Below are 12027 nucleotides of genomic sequence, written 5' to 3' on the forward strand. Positions count from 1 at the left end.
GAGGAAAAAAAATTAACTTAAATGATTTTAGCAAATGGCTGCAATATAACAAAGAGTGAAAAATTTAAGGGGGACTGAATACTTTCCGTACCCACAGTATATATATATATATATACACACACACACACACACACACAATTTATATCATGTATTTATATAATTATAAATAAATATAATTTAATGTATAAAAATAATTACATTTAATTTAGATATTTTATCCAGCATAAACCAAAATAAATAGTTCTATTTATTAATATTTTTAATATAAAAATATTTTAGCATGTAAAATATAGATTTTATTGATATATTTATTCCGTCCTGCAAGTAGAAATCAACGTAGTTTTATTTTATTTATTCATTAATTTATAAATACTGTTGCATAGTCAGAAGCGTGATGACCATATCAGCAGCGGGAAGCATCCTTAATTCATAACCTTTAAGCGTTTCGCACATAAGCACAGAGATTAGAGAGGACATGAGTGCAATACCTAAACAAGAGCAAAGAACCATGACTGTTCTTATAGGAAGAAGTGTATTCAGCATACGTTTTAATGTGCAGGTCATTAATTTAGCGTTATCAGCCCGACATAAGCACTTTCCTTTCATCTCACGTTCTCCCACACGAAGGTGACTTTATGCCTGCCGTGCGCAACTGAACGACAGTGACACTGAAGGAATTAAAAGAGAGCAAAAAAAAGGAAGAGGTAAGGAGAGAATCGCTATTTGCATTCTTCCACCAAAGTTCCTGCACCCCTCCCATCACTCCGCATTGATTTTCTCATTCACCTCATCCATCTTGATGCAAAAGGCCTTGATATTTTGACTAGCCGCTATCTCTCTTGTATCGGGAGGGTGCGCATTATTTACTGCTGTCTGCTTGCGGTGAGTACACATTAATTAATCAATATGACGCTACTCTTCCAGACATGTAGCCAGCGAGTGGCGATACATCAGGGAGACAAGAGGCCAGGCGGAGGAACGGCTGATACCTGAGAATCTGCCCCGGGGGTGAAAGATTACAGTATTCCTAGCAAGGACACGGCAGCTAACAAGAGGGTGATGAGAGACTGATGGCGGATGCTTAAATGGGACGGGTGTGGTCAGTAGTCACCGTGATTAGAGTTGATTTTAAATGCAAATATTTGAATACTGCATATGAGGAGCACTACCTTCAGTTGCAGGAAAGAGATTCTGTCCCTCACTGTTGGTTTCAGCCAGTTTGCCTGTCCGCAGTAAAACTTCAGCAAAGTCTTCTTGAGGGGTGTAGTTGTACGAGGAATACACATCCTCGGACTGAAAAATTAATAGAGAACAGGGGATATCACACTTTAGTTTTGGCTTATTTCTTCTGACATTTTTTGCATAAAGCTTTGAAATTCTACCTAAAATATCTATTACATGACGGAAGCCAATACCTGTTAACTGAATTTTAAATTTAACAAAGATGAATGTTATAATTATACTTTATCACCTAGTAGGCTGTAATAATTGGCCTAGAAGCAGCTGTTACACTGATACAGAAGAATTTTGTTTTGTGTTATTGTGACCAAATACAATCAAATGTTTGGGGTCTGTAGGATATTTACATTTTTCTGAGAAAGAAAAAAAAAAAAGAAAAAAAAGTCTATTGTACTCACCAAGGCTGCATTTATTTGATCAAAAATACAGAAAAAACAGCAATATTGTGTGGAGAAAAAAAATAAATAAAAAAAAAATAATATATATATATATATATATATATATATATAAAAATACATACACACACATACACATATACACACACACAAACACACAGTATATATATAATTCTGTCTCTGAGCTCTTCAGGCAGTTCCTTTGACCTCATGATTCTCATTTGCTCTGACATGCACTGTGAGCTGTAAGGTCTTATATAGACAGGTGTGTGGCTTTCTTAATCAAGTCCAATCAGTATAATCAAACACAGCTGGACTCAAATGAAGGTGTAGAACCATCTCAAGGATGATCAGAAGAAATGGACAGCACCTGAGTTAAATATATGAGTGTCACAGCAAAGGGTCTGAATACTTAGGACCATGTGATATTTCAGTTTTTCTTTTTTAATAAATCTGCAAAAATGTCAACAATTCTGTGTTTTTCTGTCAATATGGGGTGCTGTGTGTACATTAATGAGGAAAAAAAATTAACTTAAATGATTTTAGCAAATGGCTGCAATATAACAAAGAGTGAAAAATTGAAGGGGGTCTGAATACTTTCCGTACCCACTGTACATATTAAATACATATAGTATACATATTTTTCTGAACTCTTTGATTCATAGAATGTTAACAAAAACAGTAGTTATTATTTAAATCTTTACTTTTAATTTTGATACATTTAAAGCAAATTTAAAATGAAAGAAGTATTAATTTCTTACAACAACAAAAAAATCTTACTGACCCCAAACGTTTGAATGTTAAAGTATGTCATTTTTGAGGGAGAGAAATTGGTTAAATATTATATATCATATGACTTATTAATTAAAAACCCAAAATTACTGATGACATTTTCTCTTATTTTTTTTTATTTAAAACCAATTCTGTTTTTAAGAAGTAGAAGTAGAACTTGTGCATGCACATTCCTGAAATATAAAGGAACAGTTGACCAAAAACTCAACCATATATCCTGGTAACACTTTTATGAGAAATAAGAACTAGGGAAGTCAAACAGCAAAATGATACCATCCAAGTAAACATAAATGTGGTCTACAAGATTTATGCTATATCCCAAGTCTTCTAAAGCCATATGACAACTACATGCAAAGAATAGTTGGTTGTTATTCACTGAAACTCTTGACATCCATGATTAGAAGCTTGAAAGCTTAAGATTCATTGCACAGAAAAGAGTGACCTGTATATTACTCAAAATGTCTTTGTATTTACATTATTATAGCTGAGATTTTGTCAAGACATGGGAATGACAGAGAGAGAGGGGGAAAAAATAAAGCTGCAGGAGAAAAACACAAACAGATGAGAGCCAGAAGGAAGGAGATATAGTGAAATTTACCGTACTGACGTATGGGTCATTGAACAGCTCCTCATAGAAAGGACTGCACCCCTGCCTTTCCAGATCTGCGTTCTGATTGGCTGTACCAGTACGGCTTCTTTCCACAGCTTGTCCCTGAGAGGAGATAAACATTCATTAAACATTCATAGAATGTTCATAAAACATTCACAGACATTCATGCAGGAGCCATTAATGTTTCAGCCACGCTCATAAACGTTCATAAGGCGCCAGAGCCTTCTGCCAAGGACAGGGGGAGTTTTTGATTCTGGCCTTGAGAGACAGTCACTATGGAAGGGCATTAGAAATGCACAAGCTTCAGCTTGTCATCGACCGTTTCACAGGAAGGACTCAGGCAAATTTCACAGAAGCAAGAACTAAAAAAAAACAACCGATTCACAAAGACACACGCAGACGTCGGCCGGGGAGAAGTTCGTTCAATCATGCCAGGTTTTAATGGCCTAACAAAATCTGCCGGAAAAAAAAAAAGTGCAGACGAGTCTCACTGTTGAGCTTTGCCCAACCTGTTCCTTGAGGTTGTGTTTTGAAGAGGAGTGATGCATAATGGAGCGAGGCACGCGGTTACACTTCAGAGAGTGGCGAACAAAACCTTTCAGGCTGAATTTAAATGTGACTTACATGCAGTGGGCGAAGTAAGCTGAGAGAATCCCTCCACCAATGGGAGTCGCTGACGGCGGTCAGCACGGCTCTGGTGGTCGTGGTGGTGTTGGTCAGGACCTCTATAGTGCGGGCTGTGGTTCTGTGCAGCAGGTCTGTGGGGTTAATTGATCCAGGAACAGCAGCTCCGGTCTGCTATGGGCAGCCAAGAAAGGTTACACACGAGCCGTATTGATCAAATTACAGCGGTTCTAGCTGAACTACAGTAAACAACATATATATATATATATATATATATATATACAGTAGGATTTTTTTTCTTTCTACAGACAGTGTTTGATTTTCTCACTAGGGGTTTTAAGACAGTATTTTTTGTAAAACTGCTGCGAAACAAAAGAAGCTTTTACGAAAAGTGTATTATAAATAAAAGGGAACAGACCTGACAAATCAGGACCATGATGCTGTGATTTAATGCACAATATAACCAAAAGAATATGGTTGGCTGGAGTATGTTTTTTTTTTCATACATGTAATATCAATGGCATATATATCAGTGAATACATTTTATATTGACATTTAATTTGAATTCCTGATGTATAAAAAAAGATTATATTTATAATTATTATTGTATTAAATTGCACTATATATTATTAGAGATATATTTAATTTCATTATTTCATTTATTTATTTTTATGTTTTAAATGTATATATTTAATACCCATTTTATATTTAATACCCAATATAAACAACATAGCTGGCTGGAGGTTTTTTGTTTTGTGTGTGCGTGTGTGTTCATATCAATGCAAATACATTTTTATACATCAGGAATTCAAATTAAATGTAAATATAAAAGTATTATATTTATTTACAATTTAATAAATATTATACTCAGGACAATACACAGTGCAAGTAAATAGGGTCAATTTTGATTTCATGTTGGTGTTTGATTGATTTTAAGGCTAGAACAGTCAACAAGGCTACAAATCAGGCTTTAAGATCTGACATGGATTTAAAAATGGTTTGTGTCAGAATTGAACTTCTAAACACAACAAAATCAACATGGGGAGTCTGGACCTTTATTCTTTGCTGTTTATGCACAGTCAAGTCCAATCATGCAAACTTGGGTAAAATGGTAATTGCAAAAATGGCCAAAATTGTTGGCCTACAAGCAAACACTTTGTGTAAATGTGATTAATAAATCATTCATCAGAGGCTGTAAATGTTATCAAGTTGCAATTAGGTGACAAGTATGCTAATTTACTTAAGGCAAGTGTTACCCAGCGGGGAAAATACAGACACAAAGAAACTGGAGGAAATCCCAGCAGGGACAGAAATTTCCATTTAATCCTATAAAACAAACAAAAGCGCTACTATAGTCATCACATCGAGCGAAACTCGACATGCATTATAAATGAAGGTATAGGCACAGAGAAGTAAATTGACTCCTGAGCGAGAAAGCGCTTCGCCATCAGTGGAGCAAAGCACCGCCTTCTCACTGTAGCAACATGACAAAAACTGAAGCGAATGTGGATTTACATGTTACCGCGATGCTAGGTGAACTTTTCAAAAAATGTCAGAAACACTATGACTGTGTACAAAGCCAAACCACATGTTTGACCTCATCACTACTTCATTCAGTTTTAAATGCTTTTATTTGACCCTCTAACTCTAACACTTTCTATTCTATTTTAAATTTGTAAGTCGCTTTGGATAAAAGCGTCTGCTAAATGACTAAATGTAAATGTAAATGTAAAATGCACATTTAGCAGATACACAACGCACACACATTTACGCAAATGTATTTTTGTGTGCACATGAAGTTTTAAACACGTCTATGGTGTCTTTTCTCATGGTGAGGTGAAAACAGTGCTTGCTATGAGTAACGTAGCGGAGCTCTGAAGCTATATTTACACCGTATGAAAAATGCAGAGAGAGTCTGTTACTGAGGCATTGAACTCAGTGTTCAGTCAAAGGTTGCGTTTAAAGCCCACTATAATGTAATGATTCAGGAGAAGATTTTACTATTTTATAGCCATGAATGAAGCATTGGTGCTCATGTAAAAATGTATAAAGAAAGCTTACAGACAGCATGAAGCCCAAATTGACCCTTTTTACTTTTTTATTGCAGGTTCATGGTCCTATTGTGAATGATTTAACAGTGCATGTTATTATAAATAATAAAAAAAGTCTTTTATTAAAGTATCATTAAATAATGACATAAAATAAGAAAAAAAAATATATATATACAGTATCTCACAGAGGTGAGTACACCCCTCACATATTTGTAAATATTTTATTATATCTTTTCATGTGACAACACTGAAGAAATGACACTTTGCTACAATGTAAAGTAGTGAGTGTACAGCTTGTATAACAGTGTAAATTTGCTGTCCCCTCAAAATAACTCAACACACAGCCATTAATGTCTAAACCGCTGGCCACAAAAGTGAGTACACCCCTAAGTGAAAATGTCCAAATCTTGTAATTTACAGAGAAGCGAAGGTCAGGGAAAAATCTGTAGATGGAAAAATCTCCAGACAAGTTCTTTGTGCATTTTTCTTTTTTTCTACTTTGTACTTTTTGTTAGAAAATGTTTATTTACCATTTATTCAGGTTTTTTAAGGTATCTAATATTTTGATACTTAATTTCCATGATCTAAATATTCTTAAAAATTTTAAGTTTGTTGTCATTTGGAAGAGTATAGGCCTTCTTGCATTATTATGCTGTTATATTATGATTATATATTCAGTGGCATAAAATGGTCTTTAAAATGACAATAATATCACTTATCGCAATTATTTCTGGGGCAATATATCGCACAACAAAAAGTTGTTATCGTGACAGGCCTATTCAAATATTTATTGGCAAAAAATATTTGCTCTTCAAAGTGTCACTCCTAAATAAAGATCTCTGACATGATGTATGCAGAAGCGCTGTTCTTTACCTCGGACAGCTCGCTGCCTGTTCTCTGGGCTTGAGAGGGATCAATCTTGTAATTTACAGCCTGGTACAGAACCTAAGACAGGAGAGGAGAGCGAAGCATTGACTTTTTCATTCCTGCCCTTCAGCACAATACCTTTTCTCTCTTCAAATCTCTTTGCTCTTAAATGTTTAATCGTTCTGGCAGTATTTATACTTGGCATGGCAGTAAAACTTATTTAAATTACTATTCCATCCCTCAATAGATTTTCTTTTGAGTGTTTCAATGTGGAAACTATCTTGGTATACGTAAATCTACTTTAGGTCTGTCCTGAAAGCAGCCTGACACCAAAGCAGTCAATACAGAGGGAGATAGAGGCGACTTGAGCTGGAAGGAGGGCTTAGGGGGTAATAGTGTGTGTGTGTTGGGAGGCGATTTCTAAAAGTTAAAAGCTCCGTTTTAAGTCTGTCTATGCATACTGTGTCCAACACAACATATGACTATACACAGAAACTAGAGAAGAAAGGAGCAGGAAACTTGGCAAATGTTTCTATAGAAAAACTATTCAAAGCATTCCAGCTATAAATATATGAGGCATCCCGGGGTTTTAAACTATGACTGCAGTGGAGATCAGGAGTTAGCTTTTAACTTGAAGTATCAATTACTGGTTATTAATAACTGGACATATTACATGTAGGCCTACATGTAAAACACTACATGGACACTAGCAAGCATATCTCACTACACATATATAAAATAGTTAGAGGGACAATATATCTAAGTGGACAAAAAGGCACCTGCGTTTGAAGGGAACTGGAAGCCGCTAACAGATTCTGGATGCTGCTGGGAGGACAGTGTGTGAGCGCGAACGCCATCAGCTTCTGACGGGCAGAAAGCTGGGAGTACGCCTCACACTGACCCAGCTGAGCGCACACATCCCAACCATCACTATAGCCTAGAGTAAGAAAAAGAGAAAGAAAAAATTATAGAAAGCAGTCATATCCAGGAGACATGAGATTTCAAACTGACTTTGAAGGAGGCGGTCAGGCATTTCTTATGTGTCAAAATGTAAAAACTGTCAAAGAGAGCACTTAGCAACCAATGTTTTCCAGGGCCCGAGTGCTTTTAAATTTCAATTCAATTCATGAATATTTAATTGCAATTTGAATTTGATTTTAAGGAAGAAGAATGAAAATGGAAGAAAGAAGCTGCTATACAAATAATTTTCAACTAGAAACCAAAAGTCTGTCAATCAATGCTGGCTTGACAAAACGTAGATTAAAAGTTTAAATGAATAATGAATGACAGTCTATAATGAATGACAGAACAATAGATAGAATGATAGATAGAATGACAACAATAGAACAATCGAAAGAACAAGGAATGATAGAAAGACTGACAGAGAGATAGATAGAACTACAGAATGTAGAACGAAAGAACGACAGACAGACAGATAGACAGATAGATAGATAGATCTGCCGAGCAGCAACAAAAACAGCAAACCCCACAATCCCTTGCTTCAGCACCAGCCATTGTAGCGCTGCGGTTTCAGCTAGCATAGTTTCAAGAATCTGTTGCAGTTTTATTCTTGTTTTTCCATCCGTGGATCTTATTGCCTCATGTATTCAGTAAATCTTTCTAATCTCTAGCACTCTCCCTCTCTTCCTTATTCTCCATGAGTGACTGAATAATTACACAGTGAAGCAGGAGAGGGGCTAACCCATTTTCCACACTGATGTTAGCGAGGCTGTGAGACTGCTGCCGATAGCAATCAGAGATTCGCACATCTTCTGTTCTCAAGCCTGCATTAATCTACCCCAGCCTGAAGCATATACACACACATGCACACAACACCAGTCTCTTTCCAATATCTGATGGCGCATTGAGTGAACAGCACCACACAAGCGCACACACATAAAACCCCTTTGAGCTCCGACTAGAGATGCATCTGACTGGAATGATAAAGATGGCCCTGCTGATCACATTCAAAACATTTTGTTATTCAAACTTCACTTAGGAAAACACCAGAAGTCTGCAAGCAGATTCTGATGCTGTAGGGATGATATACCTTTGAATAATTCATTTCAATGTCTTTTTAATGGTTTGTGGATAATGATTTAAAATCATTTTAAAGAGACTGCACTCACAAAGAGCAACTTCTAGCCAAACTAGAAAATGAAATGGCTTTTCTAAGTCTGCTGATCACACTTAAAAATACTGTGGGAACCCTGCAGACTCTTTTGATGATGGTTTTTAACCATCTGGTTTTATTACAAGATAAACCCTCATTAAAGTTATTTGTTGAATCTTCTTCATTTGCATTTGTTATATTACTGTCTGCACACAGTAACATTCAAAAGTTTGGGGTGGTAAGATTTTTTTTTTTTTTTTTTTTAAAGACTATGCTTATCAAGGCTGCATTTATGTGATTAAAAGTACAGTAAGAACAGTAATACTGGGAAATATAATTGTAATTTAAAATTGCATTCTATTCTAAAATATTTAAAAATGTAATTTATTACTGTGAAGATAAGACTGAATTTTCAGCAGCCATTGTCAAATCATTCTTCAGAAATCATTCTAATATGCTGATTTGGTGCACAAGAAAGAAGTATTTTGATTAATGAACTTGCTAAATAAAAGTAGAATTTCTTTTTAAAAAAATCTTACTGAATCCAAACTTTTGAAAGGTGGTGTATATTTAATTATTATATTTTAAAATTGACAAATCTTGTTGTAGTTTCTAAATGTGTTTGTTACATTTTTTTAAAGCAAATATCATAATTTACACAGAAACGTATATTACGTTTCTGTGTAAATTATAGAATAATAAATAATAGAAGAATTATACTGATCATGAATGGTTTTGTGTGTGATTATTTGTGGTCCTTTTCCTGATCTTATTGCTCTCACTCCTCTCCAATCACTTCCTGTCATTGCTTCAAATGTCCTATCAATAATAAATGCAACAAGGCCAGAAATATATTACTGTCTGTTACTATGCAAAAACTATGGCAAAGAGGAGGTGAGGTAGGTTGAATAGGTTTAAAAAAATGCAACAGCAAAAATAAATAAATAAAATTACTGTAATCAGGGGATCTTTCTCTTAAAACAGTTAAGATTCAAGATTTTCAAGAATACAAAAGCCTGATCCCAGAAAATCTGCAGTGCATTTCTGATTTGGATTAAAACAAAGTAGAAAGTGAAGTGAGATTTAGAGTCAAGCTGTTCCAGCTTACCTGCAGCCATCAGATCCTGGCAGTGGATATAAGAGGCCTTAAAGTCCTGACAGCGGAGAGCCTGTTCTGCCAGCAGCGTGAGCACCTGACCCTTCCTCTTGGCCTCATCATCACCTAGACCAACACCAAAACAATCACACAACTATGAGACATGACAAATTCTGGAACATTTAAAGGAATAGTTCACCCAAAAATGAAACTTTGCTGAAAACTGACTCACTCTCATTCAAGATGAATGAGTTTGCTTCTTCATTGGTACAGATTTGGAGAAATTCAGCATTACATCACTTGCTGAGAAACATATCCATCATTAAGGCATTTTAACTCTAAACTTTAAATATTTCTTTCCTGATTCAGACAAGAAAACTTTTTCACTCGAGAAAGCAACATTTTGGATATTATATGGACTCGTATACAACAGTTTGATGTTAAACGTCTTGATTTAATTTGTTTATTTCAAACACACAGCTTTTCACTTCACAAGACATTAACTGATGCACTTTGGACTCTCTTTCTGATGGCACCCATTCACTGCAGTGGATCCATTGGTGAGCAAGTGATGTAATGCTCAATTTCTCCAAATCTGTTCTGATGAACAAACAAACTCATGTACATCTTGGATGGACAGAGGGTGAGCAGATTTTCAGCAAATTTTCAATTTTGGGACAAACTATTCCTTTAAACCCATCTATTATTATCATCAGCAGCACATTATTACATTTCAGTTCAGATGAATTTAAAGAAATTGTCACTCATTTCAAAGTTCACTCTTAAACTCCTCAACGTTCTGTCAGGATCTGATCACTATCATATATGAACAAATATGCCATAAAACATCGCTTTACTACTCAAAAGTAAATTCATTTTCTTTCAGATGTTTTTCTGATAAATTCCTGGATGGCTGCTTCGATGTACAAATATCACAATCACATCTCAGAGAATGCTCTCTTACACAGCTCTGATCTCAGTCCAAAATAAGAAAATAAAAAAGACCACGAAGCCTGATGAAAACAGTGATAGGGGTTGTCTTTTTCATTAAAGTGTGTGTCGAGCATCAAAGGCCAGACAGGCAGTAATACGAGAGGAGGCAGGAGAGTGAGCGTGCACATGTGCGCGAACGCCTGCGATCCCATGGATATGATTATTCGCCAGTAAAATCAAAAGGGTCGATACTATGGGAAGTGGCCTTATTCCAAACTGATTTATGTGTGACATGGAAGTCTTGATATATCAGGAGTATTCATAGCTTTCCGTTTCTCCTCATTTCACCTTTAACGTATGCCAGTGCAGATACAGGCCCCAGGTGCGCTGACACACACGCACAAACAAAACAGCCCTACGGCCATTAGTCGAGGGTAAGCCAAGGTGAATACATCAAACACAAATACGGCAAACACCCAGTCACTTCATAGAGAGCTAATCAATTCCACTATATACGACAAGAAGAGCTTCTGATGTCCTGCATACTGATCTGCCTGACATCCACAGAAGAGAAGAGAGTCAGAGCTCTGGAATCACCTCAATTACCCCTGCAACCAACACAAGAACCGATCGCTTCACTTATGAGAAAACGACTGACATCCATGCTGGCTCACAAAATAAGTGGCCGAAAGAGATTTGAAAGAACGTTAAATTATACTTCCACAAATGGGGAGCACTCTAGTGTCCCTTGACTTTTTCAGAGGCACCAACTCCATGTTTTTTGATGTGAGAATTAACTAGATATGTTAGATAATTCTACATAAAAAGCTATCATAACATAAAAAAGCTATCATGAAAAAAGTTAGAATTAAACATATCAAATATATGTATCGCCCATTAAAATGCTAATTTTGGTCTGTATATCACTTCTGAGATATTCAACAATTGAACTGTACAACAATGTTGTGATTTGGTGATTTGATAGTCTTGTCAATCTAGAATTGACAAGATTGCTTTAATGTTTTTGAAAGAAGTTTCTTATGCTTACCCAGGTTGCATTCATTTCACCAAAAACAGTAATATTGTCATTCAATGTCCCTGCTAAATAAAAGTATTAATTTCTCTATTAAAAAAAAAAAAAAAGCTTACTGAAACTTTTGAAAAATATACATATTATATTCTGTTAGTGCAGGGGTAGGCAAGTTCGGTCCTAGAGAGCCGCAGTCCTGCAGAGTTCAGCTCCAACCCTAATCAAACACACCTGAACAAGCTAATCAATGTCTTCAGGATTACTAAGGCTATAGGCA

At 35.8% G+C, this 12027-nt stretch overlaps 1 protein-coding gene across 1 annotated transcript in view; it reads right to left on the bottom strand.

The window, feature by feature from the left end:
• nbas (NBAS subunit of NRZ tethering complex) overlaps positions 1-12027 on the bottom strand; it is a 158103-nt gene that overhangs the window by 78527 nt on the left and 67549 nt on the right. Inside the window, exons 33-38 of the mRNA XM_016496323.1 lie at positions 9800-9913; positions 7358-7515; positions 6585-6656; positions 3661-3834; positions 3025-3138; positions 1170-1293 (exon numbers count right to left, since the gene is read on the bottom strand). Of these exons, the coding sequence (XP_016351809.1) occupies positions 1170-1293; positions 3025-3138; positions 3661-3834; positions 6585-6656; positions 7358-7515; positions 9800-9913 (756 nt within the window). The remainder of the gene's footprint in view (positions 1-1169; positions 1294-3024; positions 3139-3660; positions 3835-6584; positions 6657-7357; positions 7516-9799; positions 9914-12027) is intronic.

The sequence above is a fragment of the Sinocyclocheilus anshuiensis genome, unplaced genomic scaffold (genome assembly GCF_001515605.1).
Source record: "Sinocyclocheilus anshuiensis isolate Anshui unplaced genomic scaffold, SAMN03320099.WGS_v1.1 scaffold306, whole genome shotgun sequence".
NCBI lineage: Eukaryota > Metazoa > Chordata > Actinopteri > Cypriniformes > Cyprinidae > Sinocyclocheilus > Sinocyclocheilus anshuiensis.